Here is a 22,001-nt window from a genome sequence, read left to right on the forward strand (position 1 = left end):
ACCCCTAGTTTAGCAGAAAGGGGGGACAAGTGGCCTCTTACAGGACTTTAATCACACTTAGCAAATGTGGTCTAAACATGGTTTATCTTGGTTTGTGCTGAGTACTATCCTGCAGAGCATTGTGCATTGGGAGAAAGGAGAGATGCAGCAGAGGCGGCACTGACTACATAGCAACCTGACATCTGATCAGGAATGGACACTAATGACAAACAGACACGGGCTAAAACCACAGCATAAAGTTTGAAGATACCTGAAGGGTCTCTTTACACACTTTGACCAAGCTTGTATAACACATTGTGCCAATAAAGTCTCATTAAATTGTGTCAGTGAACACAATTGTTGTTAACTGTATTCAGCACAGTAAAATCTCGCAGGGTAGCCTAGACTCTGCTGAATGACCATATCACTTCAAGCATCACTGAAGAGTTCGGAAGGCCAAATTCTGTTATAACCATTCTTTGCTTAGTGGTGGGGATTCACAGCACAGTACAGTATTTCTATCAATCTAGAACTACTCTGTTGTCTTTGAGTTGTATCTGTTCACTTTTCTCACTAATCTCTGTTCCCCCATTATCACTTTTTCTTATTTAATGAAATTGGAGCAAGGATAAATATGGAATCCCCGAAAATGTCATTTTTATGGCATTTTTTCTAAATGTATTTACACTTTAAAACACATAATAAAATAATGATCACATTTATTCCTCTGTGCCTGAAATCAACAATACATGATTAATACAAATTTGCCTAATGAAAAGGTACCAAGGCAATTGTGCTCAATAATGAATAATCCATGGTAGCTGATTAGAGCTGGGTGAGGACTGAAACAACAAATTCTATGAATATACTTTTGAATTTTTAAACAAATCCTCTTCTGTTATGTTCACTCCCATTTATTTGTTATGAATTATTCACCTAGCTCTTGGGCTGATGAAGGGTAATTGATTTTGCAGGCATTGAGTGAGATTTCACCATTCCTTCTGAATTGGGTTATAATGGTTATTTATTTACTTGTATTACAGAAGCATCCACAGGCTCTGATCTGGACTCCTTGGTGCTAGATACTGTACAACAGAGTAAAAGTCCCTTTCCAGAAGAGGTTATTATCTAAAACAGGATTGTCAAAGAGTTGTGGATAAGGGGTGTGATATATATGCAGTGTAATCAGAGATGGGTGACAAATTTAAGATTAGTTCCATAGAGTTGATGTATATAAAAATAAACTCTCGCCACCCATATAAATAAGGGGGTGGGAGGAGCAGGGAAGCAGAGAGGATGAGTGCATTGGAGCACAGGAATAGGAAAAGAAGTAATGACTGAGGGAGAGGAAAGGAAAATGAAATGGTGAGAGAATTGGCAAAGAGAAAAAACCGCCAGTCAAAACAGAAGAAAGTAGTCTAACACCACTGCTCCTGTGAGCTTCATTCAATGTTAGACCATGGAGCTTGGGGGAACAGGCCCACTTAAGTGGGTCTCCCCTGCTGGACCAGGTTCAGGCAGAATGGGGAACAAGTGGTCTTAGCTGGGTTTCCCCTGGGTGCTGGAACAATTTTTATTGTGTGCGTGTGGGTAGGGAATGGGAGGCAGGTGCTGAGAGCCATTGAACCACACTGTAAACCCTGTATATGACGGAAACCACTTCAAGCCAGGGGGTGCAGCAGCATCCCTACTTCCAGCACCTATGCCTCCCACCCTTCCTGCCTGCACCCTCAGGAAGACAACTCTGCTGCTGGGGGAGAGCTCCCCAGTGTCCCTGGCTGTGGGATGAGGGGAGGCTACAAGGGGCCTCTTGCCCCAGCTTAGCAGATCTGCAAGAAGGTCCCCGCTGCTGGGCTTGGGAGAAGGCAGGGCCCTGGCTGGACTTCAATCCTCGGCCACTTGGCCAGCTCCCTTCCAAAGCTCCTGCTGGGTGGGTGGAGTAACTGTGCTCCAGTGCCTGGGGGCACCCCAGCCGCCATGACTGTACGGGGCCCTGCTGGCCGAACTGCCCCCGTCTGGGGCTTTGAAGTTCTGCTGCCCCCTTCCGGATCCTGGCCTTTTTATTTCCCACCTGAGCAACTGCTTTATAAATATTGTCTCTCGCCCGCCCCCGTGCTATGGGGCTTCGTGCCAGCCGTGCAGCTCCAGCGGGCGGTTCCCGCCTCGTGCCCCGAGGTGCTGTCGGCCGTTAGACCCGTGCACGATTGACCCGGCCTGGATCGCGGGACAGTGGCACCGAGCGCTGCGTGGCGCCAGTAACCTCTGCGCCAGAGGGAGAGTCTCGCTGGCGGCGGCTGCCTCTATTGCACACGCTGTTTGACTGCCAGCCTTGGGCCGCTCTGAGCAGCTGCCTCCGCTCCGCCTCCGCTGGGTGCCTTTGCCCTGGGCGGCGCCGGCTGTTTTTACACCCCCGGCTAACAGGAGCCGGCAGCAACGGAGCAAAGGACGTGTGGCAGGCGGAGTGTCTGGCCCGGGCTGGGAGCAGCAGCAGCGGCGAGGGGAGGGTCTGCGGCTTGGCGTAGCTGCAGCAGCCGTCTCGGCCTCTCTGGGAGTGACTGTGTGCGCGCTTCCAGTCTCTGCCGCTCCCCGGGCTGCTCCTGCCATCGCTGGGGGTTGTTATTGTTGTCGCTCGCTTCTCTCCGGCTCAGACAAGCCAGCACGGTCAGGGGTGGAGGGGCAGGAATGTGAGCGGTGTTTGCAGGCGGTGTGTGTGTGTGTGTGGGGGGGGTCCTGTGTCACCCCCGCCACCACCAGCATCCTCATCAGCTGGATCTATTGTCAGGAAAGGAGGAAATTGCAACCAAACAGCAGCAGCAGCAACATCTGGGCTGTCACATCTGGGCATGCAACATCGGCTTCCTCCTCCTCCTTCACCCGAGTGGATCACTTTGGGGGTGGAAATACTTCTGCAATCAAGCCAGAGGTTCCATCTTATAACTGAATATTGAAACTGGAAGAGAGGGGGGTGGAGTGGGGATAAAGGCTGCTTCCCCCCCCCCCGGGATTTATTTCATGGGGATGTGTTCAAGACAAGAGAGGATTCAGAAGGATATTGACGTTGTGATCCAAAAGTGCAAGGCGGAGAAGGACTGCCTGTTTGCAGGTGAGTTTTCCGTCTGGGCTCCAGGTTACCAGCTGCCACTCTCTTCCCCTTCCTCTCTGCCTGCTTCAAACGTTTCCCCAGCGCGACATGTTTGGTTGGGGTTCACTTGTCCCATTTCTGCTGTCATTTTGCAACAGTTACAGTAGCAATCGATGCCCTTAAGTCTTCGTGTGTATGCGTGTGAAATAAGTCTCCTTCCTCCCTCCCCCCCAACACACACAAACACACTGACAGGAGAAGGCAGAACAGATACTGTATGAGAAACCAGATATAGAAGTGGAATGTATCTGTGCACAGGGTGGAATGCAGTACACACAGAGAGAGCAATGTATCTGTTCTTAGCATCTGCCACCACGACAGTCCTCAGATCAGAGGGAGCCCCTCAGCCCACGCTCGTTTTTTAACGCGATCAGCAAGACTTTCGGTTTGGAGCCGAGTTGTTTTGCGCAGTTGGTGGGGAATACAGTCCGGTTTGTAGCTGCTGAGGTTAGGTCCTTGCCATTTGAGGCTGCTTAGCTCTTGCCTTAGGGAAAATTGAGATTTTATTTTGATCATCTAGTTCCTTAAATGCATTTATCCCGAGCTGGAATATTAGCAGGTCATAAATGAGTCCTTTTCGTGCAAAGCCTTAGTGTTTGCTTGTTGCTTTATGGTGAGCACTATTTACAGTATTTGATTTGCCTGAGCTGCCTGGCTTGTTGCTGCCTGTTGCCTTCACTGACAATGGAAATTCCTGCCGTTGCCATAGCACCAGGGCACTTGTTGCAGAAGGGAGGGGGGTTTCCTGTGCTCTGATGCATTTTGACCCCCGTACCAGTAGCAGAATGAGGGCGAGTGAGACGTCAGCTATTTTAGACAAAACCCAAGAACTAGAAATGATCATTTATAATAACGCAACTCTTTGTATTTTAGATTTCAGGTACTCAGACTCCACCTTCACCTTCACCTATATTGGAGGCTCCAAAAGGTACTTCTCTGTAATAATGAGTAACTTCATTTCCCATTCACTGGCTAGAGTCTCCTTTATTCTTTATTTTTTGGGATAGTAATTTCTTGTTCTTTTGCAATGAAAGCAAATGATTAACATTGAGTGGGACATAAATAACTAGAGAAAGAGTGTTGGGTCTGAGCATGTGATCTATGAGGTGATCCCCTTCATCAGAGACTTGTTCATCAGAGTTTTCCTCTGTGTAATTTATTTGTCTTGATATTCATTGTACACAGATAAGTAAAATTATTGCCTGGTGCAAATGGTATAGAAAAACAAAAAAAAACATTGAATGCAAGATGTTTACAAAATCTGACTATAAGAACTAATAAAGAAGAAGAGGTCAAATTTTACTCTATTACACCAGAGTAACACAGGGAGACCAGAATTTGGTCCTAATAGATGCAAATCAGTTTGCAATAGAACAAATGAACAGTATAGAGGAATTAAATGAAAATGTCAATGAAGTTTATGATGCAGATAACAGTCATTTAAACAACCAAATATGAATCTATGTGCTTGTAAGCACATTTAAGTTTATTCACAAATTGAGGTGTATATGTAAATAGATACTCATTTTTATTATTTGTATATGAGGTTGCAATTTATATAATTTCTTCCGTTGCATTTCATTATGTTTGCTATATCATTAGTCTAGATTCTGCCTAACTGTCTGTTTTCAAAGGAACTCAGTTTTTTTTTTTTAAATCCTGTTGGTGAATGGATTTTTTTCCAGGTGTTTGTTTAGTTTGTGAATTGATATCGTATTTGTGTTCATATTAAACAAAATAATAAAGTATAGCTAGGTTTTGTTTTATTTTGTATTTTTTATAATTTTGATACAGTATAGTCAATATTTATTTATTTTTAAGCCTTTTCCCATTTTTATTGATTTTAAATTTTCACAGTTGTAGGAAATTATGGGGGAGTGTAAGACAGTAATTATTTAATGACAGTAGATATTGAGATTCAAATTGCAATATCACATGTCAAAATATAAAAAGTAAATATTCTTAAACTAAACTCTAATAAATTCTCAAGCAGAATTTTACTTACTTTGCCTATATATACATTTCAGTTATTAACTATGTAAATATTTTTCATGAGTTTGTGTGTGTATGGTGAAATTGACATTTACTGATAAAAGTCTAATCCTAATCTAGGCTAATCCAAGACTAAATATAGTTCATCAGGTTTAAAGAGAAGTCTCTTGATTTAGGTAGCTTCAAGGGTTCAGTATCTTTGGTGCTTACTTTTTTCAGGCCACCTTAGTTTAAAAGGGAATGGATCATTAGAAGTTATAGACCTTTCAGATCTTTGTAGGTGGATACCTACACCCGAACAGGATGCTGTTGACACCAGTGGGGTTCTTTGCAGTTTCATGGGTCCACCTGCTCAGGTCAGCTTGTAGGATCAGGACCATAACTGATAAATGGGTTTGTAAACTACTTTTGTCACTTTAATGGCCTCCACATGCGCCTACTGAAGGCGGTGGCAAAATGCTTTCACTTTTACTAATCAGAGGTGGCCAGATCTGACTGCTCAAATCATGACTACCCAAATCTGGAGTTTACAACATGTAGGCAGATCTGTCACACGTGGAGTCTGACTGGACTGGCCACCGAGAACCAGTTTCAGTATCTGGAAAATTCAAATTGAATTTAAAATTTCACGTTATACCTTGAGAGGATGATACAAATAGGTTTCCATAGTGCATGTTCAAATTTTAAATTCCTTCTGACATTACATCCTCTGCAGACATGCATAATTCCCCTGCATGAAGCTTGTTTACTCAACTTTGGCATGTAAGGACACTTAAAAATAATCTTAAAATAAGGGATTCATACTGACTTCTCATCTTTCCTGTTTTTTTTCCAGTCTTTAAGAATATCCATAGTACACAGAGGTGCACTGGCAGCTGATTTTTCTGTTTGCTTTCTTTTTGTATAAAGTGCAAAGCGTTAAGGGCCAAATTCTGATTTCCCATGCCAAAGCTGTGTAAACAAGCTTCATGTAGGGGAATTATGCATGTCTGCAGAGGATGTAATACTTCCACATGTAACCCAAAGCCAGGGCTCAAATCAGCTGTGCAGCCAGTAATGCAGACTCTATAGAGAGTTGTAATAGTGACCTTCAATGTGTTCCCTACTTGGGAGTGTATCCCCTCCAAGTTAAAACTGGGTTTATTGGGCCTTCGCCTCCCTGAGCTTGGCCACCAACCCCAGCCCTGTTCACGTTACAGCAGCTATAGATTCCCTGCCACCCACTGGCAATTCTTCTGTGGTTTGGGTACTGTTGGCAGGAATTGCCCCTAAATGACAAAACCTTGATTAGCTCATGGTACACAGTAGAATAAGTATCAGGTGATACTCCTGATATTATCTCCTCAGACACTTGCAGTTGTCTGATTTTATATCTTCCATGCTGGCACCACTGCATGCTCTCAAGAAATGAGACAAGGGATGTTCTTGGGTCCTTTTTACTGAGAAAAAAATTTTAATGGCCAAGTGATGGATCAGTTGGTAAGGAAGATTACAAGATGTTATCTGTAGCCACATTTTTCAATTCTGTCCTTTAGTGCTTTACTTCCCTTAGCTATGTTCTCAGGGAGTCCTGGAAACTCAAAGCTAGTGCATAGTATAGTTTTGCTTTTACTTGCAGTGCAAGAGCAAAATACAAGAAACAAGAAAATATGTTTTATGTCTGATGCTACATAGAGTATTTTTTGTTTAACTGATTCATGACCTTTTTCTAAGACTGCTCACCCTTATGGAAAGGCTCGTGTATAAAGTCAGCAGGTTAAACAGACCTAGGGATTTCTTCTGCATATCGTTTGTGTCTATTAGGCAAATTAAGTCTACTCACTAGTGGTTTTAACTTGTGCACTCAGAGCCAGATTCTCAGCTGCTATAAATCAGTGTAATTTCAGGAAAGTCAATGTACATTGCTTCATTCCTAGCTGAAGTTCTGGCCCTTGTTTTTTTTTTTCTTTTTGTTTTGTTTTTTAAACCATTCTAAGGTTCATATTTGTGAGTATTTTCAACTTAGGGAGAGATTCTCCCAATTTAACTGCATTGTACCCTTTCTCCTTGGACTTGCACTGCCCTATCACATGTTACTACTGTAGTTCTCAGCGTGCAGCTGGGAAGATCCAAGTTGCACACTACCCATCTCAGGTCATGGCCCTGATATCACTTATACTGCTTTTATACTGATTTCAGTTGAGTTATTTATACTGCTCTATATACTATACACCTAAATGTAAGCACAATATTTATATTCAAATTGATTTATTTTATAATTATATGGTAAATGAGAAAGTAAGCAATTTGTCAGTAATAGTGTGCTGTGACACTTTTGTATTTTTATGTCTGATTTTGTAAGCAAGTAGTGTTAAGTGAGGTGAAACGTGGGGGCACACAAGATAAATCAGGCTCCTGAAAGGGGTACAGTAGTCTGGAAAGATTGAGAGCTGCTGATTTACACATTATGAGACTAGTTTTAGGCTGGTTTTACATATGTCTACAGTGGACCGGCCAGCATTTGAATGAATTTTCTTGAAAAGTTACAGGAGGGGGAAGACATTTCTTTAAGAACAAACATATTTCTGTTTCATGGATTATCATAAATAATCCTTTCCCTGTGAAGCACGAGCAATCATTTTGGCCTCTGCTTGGGCAACACTTCATTCTTCTAAAATGAACTGTGTTCACATCACATTTCTAAATTTTTGACAGTTGTGGGGTGCTTGCTGGTTTTGAAATCCTGTAATTAGGAATTTATTAGTGAAGCCCATCTTTGTTGTATAATGTGGTCACTAAATACGAAGCACATTGTATAACAATTTAATCATTTTTAATTTCATTTTTAGAAAGTGATATACAAATTGGGAGATATTTTTCACAAAGTGACATGCTCCTTCAGGTGCTGTGACTGTGCAAGATTTACCCTTATTTAACTGCTGCTGGCAGAATATCAGAAACGTCTGGATTCTTTATGCTTTGTACTGCAAGAACTAACGAGGATGTTAAAATGATAACACATTGAGAATCTTGGTTTTTAGAATCTCTTCTTATTTCTGCTGTCCTACTAACTAACTCCTTTTGTGGCACACTGCTTCTTCCAAAACTCAGCAGACTGAACAGAAGTGCTGATCTGTCACCTTTGTAATGAAGCCACATAATGAATGCCCTGATGTTGTTTTCAGGTTATAGATATAATTTGACTTAGTTTGCGTGAAAAGTATGCCTAGTTGTCCTGAGAGAATATACTTCTTTTTCTCCTGATAAACAAGATCAAGTCAAGTGCTTTTCATTCATATATGTGCATAACTGCCATTGGCAGTGAGGGACTGTGACAATGAAGACTGTGCATGAGAAGAACAGATCTTTTATGGAGGCTTTTTTTAAAGAAACAAGACAAGGCCTATGAGAACTAAACAACCAGATTAATTTTGTCGGCAAAATTCTCTCTTCCAGTCTGCCTGCCAGCTCTTGACTCTGATGTTCTGTACTTCCTACATGAGCAGAATGATGATAACAATGGCAGTTCCATGTATGCAGGGAAAGCTGAATTTCTGTATGGAATTGGTTTAAAAGAAGATCTCTGAGCTCTGAGAGGAGAATTTGCCTCTGTATTCTTCCTTAAAGTTATGGTAAAATGTAACCATGTATTGTCTTTTTTTTTTTAAGTTTTGTCTCTGATTTTTATACAATTATAGGTTTTTCCATGGTGCTTGTTACTGTGATATCAAGCACCTCACTTAAACTATTGAATTAATTCCCACCTCAGTGAAGCATAGAAATACCTTCATCCCCATTGTGGCATATAAAGGGTAAGTGACTTCCCCCAAAGTCACACAGGAAGTCAGGTACGGACTGTAGATGACTGAAGTGTCAGTGCAGGGTGTTAGCCACAAGACTTCTCATTTGAGCAACCTGAGGCTAAGTGGATGTGATTAATTTTTTTTTTTTTTTGCTTTAATGGGATACTGATAGGATTTTCGGTCTATCTACATGGCTTCTTAAATTAATTTATTAGAGTTGAACAGAGGATGAAAATTCTGTTTCATGAAGGATTTTAGGATTTTGAAGTTTGGCTTCATTCCGAATCATAGTGAATCCAAGTATTTCTAAATTCTTCAGGAAGGGAAATTTTGTTTTGTTTGTTTTTGGTTAATCAAAAAGTTTTGTTTTTATTTTGATTGTATTATAATAAATAATACACAAAATAAAAAAAATCCAAACAAAAAATGTAAAACTGAAATGTTTCATTCTGAAAATGTCAAAATGAGACATTTCTATATTGTTGGAACTTGCTTCCTTATTTTCTTCTTAAATGAAATTCTGGAAAAATCTACCTGATTTCATGGTGATTCAATTTTGATAGAATATGGTTCCATTCAAGTTTCTCTGACCAGCTCTAGAATTTACTTTGGCATGATTTTAGCCAATGCATTGCAACAGAGATTTTCGTCACCAGTGCTACCATGGCAATCCTACTCTTTTTTTAAGCAGCGTTATCAGTGAGGAGAGCTATAGAACAGTATTGTACAATAGAAGGTCTTGTGACAAGGTAGAAAGGTGATCCTCATGACTCTGCTCATGAGGGGTTACAACTCAAACCCCTACTTGTCACATGTGTGGTTGAGGGTGGGAATATAAAAGTAAAGGGGAAATGGCAGCAGTGGTGACTGCCTAGATCAGGGATCTCAAACTCAAATAACCACGAGGACTAGTACATTGGCCCGAGGGCCGCATCACTGAAACCTTTTCATACAACGATACAAAAGTATAGTCAAAAATGAAAAAAATGAGGAGTAATATAGTATGCTATTAAAAGTCAATGTATTAACTTTTTAAAAACTGTAATACGAAGAAGAGTTTTAATAAAATATAAACACCTGTAACTATTCCTTATGTGGTCAGTAACACTTATGATAATCTACACTAACAGTCTATCAACATATCTGTAATGGCAGGAACTTTTTAAAGTAACTATTCATACAAAATACATTGCCACTTTTAACAAATAATTTTCCAAACTACTCACAGCAAAGAATCATACGTGCTGAACTTCATACCTGAGACTGCTCGTCTAGTCCATGAGCCCCCGCCCCTGCCCTGCCTCTTCCCTCCCCCATTCCAGCCCCTTCCCCAAAGTCCCCGCCCCAACTCCGCCCTCTCCCTGCCCCTATTTCAATCCCTTCCCCAAATCCCGGCCCCAGCCTCCTCCCCTGAGCATGCCATGTCCCCACTCCTCTGCTCAGGAAAGTCCTAAGTGTTGCTAAACAGCTGTTTGATGCCTAGAAGTGCTGGGAAGCAGGTGGAGGAGTGGGGATGGCGCGCTTAGGGCATGGAGGGAGGAGGGATTGCAGTGGGGAGGAGAGCTTGGCTGCTTGTGGAGTCGGCACCTCTGGCGGGTCTCAGGAAATAACTCTACAGGTTGCATGCGGCCTGCAGGTTGCATGTTTGAGACCCCTGGCCTAGATGGAGTGGTATCATTTCCCCTCCCAGCTATCTTAGAAGCTGAAAAATTGGAACCCATTCTTCTGAGTGGCTTGTTTTTGTTGGGAGTCCTCTGTTTATGTATCCATAAAAGCATGTCCTGAGGCCAGGGAGTGAAACTACTGTTGGTGAGAACATTCTTCCGGCTGGTGATTCTTCCCATTGTCCTGTTGGTTCTACGGGCAATACTTCAAGTATATACTTGTTTCCACAAAACCAATACATGCCACAGATGCACAGCTTTGTGCTCATGCCCATTTTTTATTCCAAAATATCCAGTAAATTGTATATCCTCACTTTGTTTTAAGGGATGTGCTGGCTGCCACTTCCTGCAGCCCCCTTTAGCCTGGAGCGGCGAACCGCGGCCAGTGGGAGCCACGATTCGCCGAACCTGTGGAGGCGGCAGGTAAACAAACTGGCCTGGCCCGCCAGGGGGCTTACTCTGGTAGACCGCATGCAAAAGTTGCCAATCCCTGAACTAGAGTTTATTTCAGCTTTAAAATCTCTCTTTAAAGCAGAGAGTGTTTGTTCTCCTGCTAATAATACCTGACAGCACTATTCATCTATATTTATTACTAATTACTATTAATGATTGTATATCCGGGGCATTCTTTTAATGCATCCAGCTGTTAGTTAAACACTTCTCCATAATACCTCATTGGTAGGTGCTTTTAGAATTTCAGTAGCTAAATTGCTGTTTATGTAAGTGATTCATCCTGAAAGGAAATTGTAGAAAATTAAATACAAATGTTAAGGGATCAGGGCAAGTAAGAATTCAGCTTTACTCAGTTAATGTTGCTCACATTTCCTTTCTGATACTCAGTTTGTCTTTCTAGAAGGTTCTTATTTCTTTTTGATGCCTTTCTTTCCTTGCTGTTAGAAACTCATTAGTGTTGGAAATAAATTGGATCATCATCACCACTACTTACTGTAAAAAATAATCTGTTTTAGAAGGATTGTGGTCCCCATCCTGGTCCTATGGAGGTCAGTGGATGTTTTGATACTGCAAAGTGCTGTGTTCCTCTAGCAGGGTGCTCAGGCCAAAATATTCAGATCTGGGTGACTAATTTTAGGCACATAAACTTGTATTTCTAAATAAGTGATCTGATTTTCAGAGCCACTAAAGCCAATGTTAGTGTGTGGTTGTTCAGCACCTTTGAAAATCAGACCATTTATTTAGGAGCCTAAATATGGACTTGGGTGAATGCATTTAGGCACCAAGATTAGAACATTCTATCTGAGCATGCTGCCTAGAAAATGATTAAATATATGTTCAAAAATATTCTCAGCAATTTCTTTCTGTGCTTTCATCATATTTTAACACATCAGGTGCATAAAAATAGACCTCTGGGCCATCATTGTTAAAGAGTTAATATGATAAGACAAACAAATTTAAAAGCCAAGTTCACTGTGACAAAATTTATTTAGATCACTTTTGTCTGTAAAGTGAGCAATACCAGAGCTGATGTTTCCCCTTAGACTATGCTAATGTGCAGTGGTTTTTCAGTGTTCACAAATAAGACTTCTAGATACCTGTCAAGCATATATATATGTGTATATATATATATATATATATATACACCCTCAGTCAGCAGTCACTACAGTCCGACTGTCCAGCTCTGAAGGCAGCAGCACAGAAGTAAAGGTGGAATAGCATGGTATTGCTACCCTTACTTCTGCGCTGCTGCTGGTGGGGTGCTGACTTCAGAGCTGGGCGCTTGGCCAACAGCCATCGCTCACCTGCCTCCCAGCTCCGAAGTCAGCACAAACCAAAGGTGGCAAGACCGCAACCCCCTAAAATAACCTTGTTACCTCCCTGCAACTCCCTTTTGGCTCAGAACCCCCAATTTGAGAAAGTCTTGTCTGTGCCATTAAATCTGTATAGTATATGGTTAAAGCGCACAAAAGACTAGATTTCATGGAGGGGAGACCAGATTTCACGGTCCGTGATGCATTTTTCATGGCCGTAAATTTGGTAGGGCCCTATCTGTAGAGCCCCTAGTGCGGTCAAACAACTAAGAGCCAGATTGTGCCCAGCCTTTATGCATGAGAACAAAGGTGGGAAAGAAGAGTATCCCTCCTCTGCCCATTGCACCCTTGTTTAGGAGCTGGGCACAGTCATCTTTATGAGTTGGATTCTCAATGGAAAGACATTAACTTTGTTGGGCTTTGCGTTAGGCACTATATTCCCATAGCACATGGACTACATAACAATAGTCCTGCTTTTGGTGCCATATGTTCCAGTGGGAGTGATCCATGGCCTCATCCACATCAGCTAGCAGTAAGAAAGGGCATGGCAAATTGCTAGAGTTTTGTGGAGTGCCCACCCTCCCACAAGACCCCTGGAGACAGTTCCTGCATGATCCCCTGTTGTGGCTTAAAGTAGCAATTGGGCCATCACTATTCAGGGCCAAATTCTAAGCCGTAGACTACGTCCAGACTACCCCGCCGTATCGGCGGGTTAAAATCGATTGCTCGGGGATCGATATATCACGTCTAATCTAGACGCGATATATCGATCCCCGAGCGCGCTTATATCGATTCCGGAACTCCATCAACCCCAACGGAGTTCCGGAATCGACACGGAGAGCCGCGGACATCGATCCCGCGCCATCTGGACGGGTGAGTAATTCGATCTTAGATATTCGACTTCAGCTACGTTATTCACGTAGCTGAAGTTGCGTATCTAAGATCGATTTCCCCCCCCTAGTCTGGACGAGCCCTCAGAGACAATTTTTGAGGCAGACTTCCATTGTACTTTCTTGGAACTTCCTTGATTAAAGAACTGGAAAAGAAAAGAAGCAGCAAATGTTCCGCCTTTCTCCCTGAATAGTAGAAGCATTGATCAAACGTAAACCACAGGCATGCCTTATATATAATGAAATGTCACATTGCAGAAAGAAGACCCTCAAGTGATAGATAATTAAAGAAATAAGTTCCACTCCATCAGTATAACAGTCTAAGCATTCAAAAGCATTTGATCAAGTATGGTCTAGGATGCAATTTTGAAGTCTTGGTTTCTTAAATGTTGTTACAAATGACGATTTCATTTTCTGTTCACAGACAGGAATTTCTAATTTATTTATGGATAGTTCTAGAAAATTACAATTTTGCACTGACTGTTTTTTTCCACCTATAATGGCATTTATGGCAGACGACATTTGCTTTCAAGTAGGAAGGATAGCCTGAAGGGTAGAGATGGCATTCCGGGTCACGGACTTTTCTGCAAATGATAGAATGTTTTCGTTCTTTCTTTTGCTCTCGTTCATGCTCTCTCTTTCTTTCCCCACCATCTTCAATGTTGATAAATTCATCTTGGATCAGGCCTCTCAACCATCCATGCTCGGTGAAGATATGAAATTAATTGGGAATGCTTTTGTGTCAGATTAGGAGCTCGAATTTATGGAAGGTGTATTTAAAAGCCTAGAATGATTCTTATATCATAAAAGCACTTACTGAGGGCAAACGCCTGATCTCAGTTACACTAACATAAATCTGAAATAACGCCATTGATGTGAGTAGATCTAACCTGGGTTTACAGCAGGATAAATGAGAGTTTCATTTGGACCTGACTGTTTCAGTGAATCACATGCAGTTGATTTTTCACACTAAGGGAGCTATGAAGTACAGCGTTCTATTTTATTACTGAAGACATGCTCATTTTGGAGTACTTTCTTAAATCGTGGGAGACCTGCAATTTAACAATGAAAGCTTTCTTTCATGCATTCTTATCGAGTATCTGCCAATGCAGAGTGTAAAGGTAGAATGCCAATTGTCAAAGCCGTACTTTTCTTGTTGTATCTTTTTCAGCCTTAGATTCTGGGTACCAGATTCTCACTGAAGCCATTCTTAAGAACAGAATTTGTTAGGCCATATGAAAAATCCTTCATCTGTCACTCATATTAAATCAGCATTCAGTGTTAACCAAAGCAGCATCAAAGCATTTTTTAGGTGAAATCATTAACTGAGAATAAAAATGACCATTTTTTAATATAGAACAATCTGTGAACATGCATAGAAGGGTTTATACTGACTTAATTCGCAATCATGTGAGCGCTGGTCATCTCAGAGTTCCAGGGTGTGGAAATACCATAAAAGATCACATCTCTATGCCTGTGTGGATATAAAATTTGGATCCGTGTCCATCCACGATCTGCAAACATTATCCACGGATATCCGCATCTGCAGCGATTGGCAGATATAAAGCGGATATCCACAGATTTTCGGGACTCTACACATCTCACGTTATTTTAGCTCTCTGAGGTGTAACAAGCCCATGAAACACAAATATTGAGATAATTGATTACCTGTGGAGCCTACAAGGGTCATTTTCTCCAGGACAAGTCCTCCAGAATTTACTAGTTATTTAAATCAAAAAGATTTTATAGAGATTTAATGAGGTTCTATATTTAAACCATGCTACAGCATTTTATACTTAGGAGGCTCATTTGTCTTTCAGGATGGTGGAATTTTGCAATTAGGTTTACATGTCCAAAGAGGATCTTTTATAGGTCCAATATGTGAGTTGAATGGAGAGAAGAGAGATTAGGCAAGTTTGTAGGACAATAGGAGGAATATTCTGAAGAAGGAAATTACTTCAGAGGTTACTGCTGCCAATAAGAGTTTCAAATGAGCTCAGTATGTGGTGTGCAAATTAGAGAGTCAAAAGAATCAGCTAGCCAAAGCGACTTATTCTACCCTTTTGCAGACCTACTTCCACACATAGTTTTGCAAATGTCTAAATGACACAAGAGTAATATATTATTTGGTATATTTTCCTGGCTTTCTAAATGTGCACTTTCCAGAGTTAAATAGTGATGGGGTCTGTGGGCCAAACTCTGCTCTCATTTACACCTGTGCTACCTTATTCACCTCAATAAGGTTGTGTAGGTTTAAATGAGACCACAATTTGTCTCTTTATCTTAATGATTTTTTAAATTATTATTGATCAAATAGGACCTTATTATCCCATAATTTTGCCATTCCATTGTTCTTTGCTTATATTTGTTTTCTGTCTTCATTGTTCTCATTGACAAATTTCTCTACTCTACACATTGTGCTATATTGTGGATAGTGAATTAAAAGAAATGCAGATGTTCCACTTGCATAGGCCTTTGTATTTCCCTGTTAACCACAAAAAACCCAAACATATAAAAAACAAACAAATAAAACCTACACAAAACAAAACAACCCAAACCTCAGTAGGTTTTGGTGTACCTAAGTCTAAATCTTATATTAAATTATCCGTCAGTCTCTTGTTTGCTTTATATTATCCTTCTTGTTTTGGATAATTGGACACCGTATTGTGTCCATATATTAAACTTCAATATATAGATATTGTAAAAAATACCACTGAGTAAAGAGTTACTGTTTATTCAGGCATGAGAAAACATACATTGATCCAACCGTTCAGCCAAAACCTGGTTTTCGTCAAGGACAACAAACACACATATACTGAGCATAAATACTTTTGGCAGCTAGCACCATCTGGCTTCAAGGCAGAAATGGACGAGTGGAAAGCATCAGCATAATACTGAGCTAATAAGGCTTAGGCACTTGCTGTATAGGAAGAACATAGGAGTTACAGTTACATTAGTCAGGATAAAAATTACAAAAGCTATTGATCCTTCTGCCATAGGGCGTAAGCTGATCATCAGCGGGGGTCAGTTAGGAGTTTTGACCGAGCCCCCCAGAATTAGTATTGCATAATTGGCCAACGGCACTGTGGGTTGTTCAGATCTTCAGCTGAAGCATCAAGTAAGGCCACTGTTAGAAATATTATTGGGCTTGTCTGGTATGGCAGTTTCCACAGTATGGTACCAGGTGTTCACAACAGAGTTTAAAATATTCACTTTCTAGAATCTTTTGCCATCAATTCTGAGCAAATTGTTGTCAGTTACTAAAATCAGGAGCAGTTGACTACTAGTCTGTCTATGTATATCGTACACCCACTGTGGTTGTAGCTTGTCTCAGAGAAACTAATTGTCTGTAATATTTCTATATAATTATACATTTAGACATATCCTTAGCTGGCATAAATCAACATATTTTATGGAAGTCAGTGAAGCTACAGCAATTTACAGTAGATGAGGATCTGGCCCATAATTTGATAGATATACTGAAGAAATTTAAATAAAAGTCACAGGTAACTACAGGTGCTTTCCATATCTTAATAACATTTAATACAACGATTCTTGTTTAATACTTAAAATTTCAGCATTCTACAAAATGTAAATGTAAAAGGAACTAAGAATTACATGATAAAGTGATATTAATACATTTATTTATGTTGGCACTTTAGGTCACAGTTTGGGGCCAGATTCACTACAGCTGTCACAGGGAGATGTAAATTGCACTCTGTGAGTCATTCTGGCCCCAGGGAGGGTTTTCTTCCAAAGGAATTGTTATTTCCCTCCACCTCCCTTAGGGTTTGCTTAGGAGCAGCTTTAGGCTATGACTGGAATTTCATCAGCAGAGACTGCTGAAGGGGCTATACTGACTCAGTGTATTTCCTGGCTGAGCTGGCCATGCCACTTGCCCATCCAGCACTACAAACACGTTGGTCTGTGCGAATGTCAGTCTGGAGTGCAGACCAGACCAGTGAGGGGTTGTGTCACAACCTGCCCTGTAACCTTGAGTGCCTCACAATGCTTTGCTCTTGTAGCTTCCAACCTAGGCCCTGCTCAACCAGCCTGCCAACATGGAGGCCACACCCTATGTACTAGCCAGTCCTGGTTCAGCAGCTCTGACCCAGCAGCCTGTCTGCCGCTCTGCAGCCCCACTCTGGCTTCAAGCAGCATTGGTTACTACTTGCAGGGTGACCCAAACACACTCCCCATCCAGAATTTCCTCTCACGGGCAGTTCAGAGAAATAATACAGTTCGTTTGTTCTTGTAAAGACACAAAACAAACCACAGCTTATTAACATAACTGGGAGTAAATATACCTTTCTATGTAAACACAGCACTGAGTTGGTTTATAGTAAAAATGAAACATTTATTAACAAAATGTACATAGAATTAAGTGAGTTTAAGTATAAGGAATGAAGGTAGAGTTACAAGTAAAACAAAATATGCTCTAAACGTCTAAAACATAGTCTAGCAAAACACAGGCTTTTCTCAAGATGATTTCTCTCACCAGTCATTCTCCCCCACAGCTATGACTGACTTTTCCTCAGACAGGACCTTCCACAGAAGTACAAGGTACTGGCTACCTTTGTTGTCTTAGGTAAACAATCTTTATGTAAGTAGGTTTCTCACCTATATTTAGTTCCAGAGACGTCAATCTCCCCTTGGTTGAAGGACCCATATTTCTCAGCTTGCAAGAGCTCTTTTCCCTTTTGTCTGTCTAGTGATGGATGCCAAAGATGGCTTCTGCCTTTGCTTATATGTCCCAAAGTTCAATGGCCTTGCTTCAGTTGTTAGGAAGCCCTCTTGCGGGCTCTGCTTGCTGTGTTCCCCAGGAAGCTGAGCTCATCTTGTTCTTCCCTCTCTGTGCGCTTCCCTTCCCCTACATGGTTTCTGTATAAATGGGCTTCCATTGTTTGATTCCACCATGCTTAATTTACATAAGAGACACGTATATATAGCTGTGACATTCCCTCCTGTCTGGACAGACATGCAGCCGAATACCAACGAGTATCCGTAGTTCCTTATATAGTGTTAATACATACATTTCATAGTGATATTAATCACCAGTGTGTCATTAGCTTCCAGAAAACACATCACTCTGCACTCTTTTGTAATACAGTAATATTATACAGTCATTTGATGTATATGTATACAGTCATTTGATTCTGTGGCTTATCACTTCAGGTTCAGCCCTCCTCTCTCTATAGACCAGTAAACCTTTGAAATAAATTCTTCTGAAAAGTAAAACCCAAACCAAGCTTCTCTCTACTGCTGGGTGTAGATGCCATGCTGTCTTCTGCTGTGTGGCTTGCTTTCACTCCTTGTTAGCTTGATGAGTCTGTTTACTGCTTATATGTAAATTGAGGTTAACACACATTCCTTTCTTTAACATAGACCTATTTAACAACTCCCTCTGACATGCCTGGATTGAACACATTTTAGTTATAATTCCAGTTTATATTCATAACTCTTAATACCCATTGCGTGCATACGTCATGCAAGGATATGAATGATCAGAGACTTATTAGTTTTCACGTGATACCTTACAAGGCATACTTGTCCAAAGATTATTACAATAGTGTGTAGGTTGTGAATAGAGAGGTGCTTCTTGTCACAGAGGACCACTATAACTTTTCCTCCCTATCACATACTTCCAGCGGAATGTAGGCTGCAGTTATTTTCTGTGAACACAACCCATTCCTATAGTAGATTGTCTTCTCTAAGTGCTTTGCATAAATTTATACTGGCAAAAACTGGTATGTACCTTGGCTGAATTTAGTCCAGGATGTTCACGCTGTTAAGAAACATGAAATATTCTATATAAATAATTGAACTGAGCTAATTTTACACAATAAATTAGCAACACAGAATAGATACAGACATGGGCGCCAAGTTTGTATAATTTTTGGTGGTGCCCGGAACGGGTCTAAGCAGAGCCGCCCCATCCATAGGATGGACAGGGGCAACTGGCCAGGACCCTACACTCTGGGGGCCCCACACTTCAGGGGGATGCAGAATTCAGGGCAGCCTACGGGGCTAGCGGGGGGGCCTGGTGCCGGCAGCAGTAAGCAACCCAGCCCCAGCTGGCCCCGCTCCGCCCTGCGAGCTCGTAGCGTCACTCGAGGGAGGAGGCGGAAGCTGGAAAGAGGCAGGGTGAGGGTTTGGGGGAGGGGTGGAAGGTGGTGGGAAGGGGCAGAGTGGGGGCCTAGCAGGGGCGGGAAGAGGCGGGTTGGAAGCTTGGCGGAAAGGGTGGAGTGAGGGTGTAGCAGGGGCGGAAGGAGGCGGAATGGGGCGGACTGGGGCCGGGATGCTCGCTGCTCCTGGTGCCAGGCCTCCTGTTATTGCCCCAGGCTGCCTTGAACCCCGCATCTCCCTGAAGCACGGAGCCCCCCAAAGTGCATGGCCCAGGATGGTTGCCCCGGTCCAACCTATGTATGGGACGGCTCTGAAAATATAAGCCCAAACATTGGTGGAGCCGGTCCCACCTTCCTGAATATTGGTGGAGCATGGGCACCATGGCTCCATATAACTTGCAACCTATGGATATAGATGAGATAGTCATCAACTATCTCCAGATTATATTTATATCCAGAGATATTTAAAAGCCTGAGAGGTTTTATATAACAGAGGGTACTCAGACTCCTGATCAGATAGTTCACATGTTCACTAATACACATCATTCTGTTTCTAATGTCTAATATGCGGGTGACTGAAAAAAAAACACCCTTTCCCTTTATAATGTTAAAATATTTGCAGTTGGAATCTGGGTACCTGCCTACTTTAGGCAGTGATAAACATTTCTGACTAGAGTGAAATATTGCTAAGATTTCTGTAGTGCCTAAATAAAAGCCATGGAAGATGTTTACAATTAATTGCCAGTTTTTTATCTTTTTTTGTGTGTGCAAAATACAGCAATACTTCACCACTAGTTTCTTATCTTGTTGTATGTTTTTACACATCAGAGAAAAATCCTTAAATAAAACAACAAAACAACAGCAAGGCTTGTTTCTTTATGTAATTCCCCATTCCTCTGCTTTTGTATCAATTGAACACTCTCACCTCCTTCCCATCCTCTCTGTAAAATGGATTCCTTCACTCAGAGTCTTTAGTGATGACCCACAAGTTACCATATATTAACTGTATTATTGTATTATTTATTAAGCACTGAAAACATAATAATATTGTAAATATCAAGATCAGTATATGCTGTAAATGAGTAGCCACATGATGTTGTTAACCTTAACTCTGAATTTCCTAAGTTTGTTATGCTTGTGTTGGAGATAATTACAACATCTCTTTGATGTTTTTACCTTTAGTATAAATGATATTTTCTCCATCTTAATTCCATTTCTGGGTAGTTTTATCTGGGGATTTCCTTGATGGGTTAATATCTCTCTCTCTCTCTCTCTCTTTTATTTGATGGATATGGTTTTTCTGTCACTGCTGTGACCAGAGGTAACTCCATTGAAGTTGATGGAGTTTCCCTGATGTAAAAGCATGGTAAATGAGAGGAAAATCAGACTCGCCGAGTCTACCTGATGGTACCATCTTTGATGAGGAAGATTTTGAACTGAGATATATGACCTTTCTTGGCGAGGAGAGTGAATCCAGCGTGAATAGTGTATTTCCCTGGTAGCTGCCACTTTCCTACAACCTTCAGGCAGTGGGCATGTGGGTCAGAGACCGGCAACTTGATGGGCATCATTTTAATCAGTATTTTCCAATGGTGTCAGAGTAAATCGTGACCCTGGCTGATGGAACCAACAAACATCTCTCTTGCTGAACCTCAATGACAAATGCAACAGAACCACACAATTACATACATTCAGCTACAATTAATAACTTATATCCCAAAGTTTTAAGAAACATTATGACCAGAAAGCAATTGTAATGTGGCCAGCAAAGTGACAACAGAAGGGGTAGGGGGAGTGCTGAACTCTGAGACTATGGTATTTTGAAGGAACTGAGGGAAGTGGGACCAGAGCTCCTTGTATAACCTCCCACTGAATTTTCATGGCTTTCCAAAGAATCCAAGTTTCAGGTTGAGAATGGCTAAGGCCCAGATTGTCAAAGGTATTTAGGTGCCTAATTCCCATGAAAATCAATGAAAGTTAGCTGCCCAAATACCTGGGAGGTTCTGGGCCTACGTTCCTAAGAATGTTTGCAAAGAATGTTTGAAGAAGAACAGATCTTTTCTGTTGTGAGTTGGAGCAGATCAAACCCTGCAGCAATTGGCTAATATTCTCAAACCTGCAATATGTAGGGTTACTGCAAGCAATGTCAGTCATCTAAGTTGATTTTAGAAAAGCCATACCAGCCTTCTCATCGATGCTCCCTCCTTTTGTTCTTCCTGTGTTGTTGTTTGTTTTTGTTTTAAAGCAGTGTGCATATTCGTAATATTCCACAAATGAAAAACATATTTTTGCATTATCCCTGATTAACATCTTTGTGTACAATTATGTAAATATATATGCTAATTAGTTTTGTCTCTCAGACTCCTGGTAAGTTGCCGCAGCGGCAACCAGTGCTGCAAAGGTTGGGCACCACTACTCCAGGGAGTGTTAATATGTGACTGTACATGTTAGAATCATGCAACTGGAAAAGATTCACTGTTTCCTTTTGTTATTGTTGGTGTCGCATTAACGACTCTTTGAAAAGAAAAATGGAGGAAGTGGTAAAAGAATAAAGCCTCTGGGTCAGATTAAGCTTTGAGTTACATCAGTGCAAATCTGGAGTAATTATGTGTACTTCTGGTTGGCTGTATATGGCTCTCTGTACTTATGCTAAATGGACTG

The 22,001-nt window shown here is 41.3% G+C and overlaps 1 protein-coding gene across 1 annotated transcript in view; it reads left to right on the forward strand.

The window, feature by feature from the left end:
• The first annotated feature begins 756 nt into the window (after positions 1-756).
• Positions 757-22,001, forward strand: part of PARP8 (poly(ADP-ribose) polymerase family member 8) — a 190,795-nt gene continuing 169,550 nt past the window's right edge. The window contains exons 1-2 of the mRNA XM_050946920.1: positions 757-3,082; positions 3,995-4,049. Coding sequence (XP_050802877.1) covers positions 2,992-3,082; positions 3,995-4,049 — 146 coding nt within the window. The 5' untranslated portion in view covers positions 757-2,991. The remainder of the gene's footprint in view (positions 3,083-3,994; positions 4,050-22,001) is intronic.

The sequence above is a fragment of the Gopherus flavomarginatus genome, chromosome 3 (assembly GCF_025201925.1).
Source record: "Gopherus flavomarginatus isolate rGopFla2 chromosome 3, rGopFla2.mat.asm, whole genome shotgun sequence".
Classification (NCBI taxonomy): domain Eukaryota; kingdom Metazoa; phylum Chordata; order Testudines; family Testudinidae; genus Gopherus; species Gopherus flavomarginatus.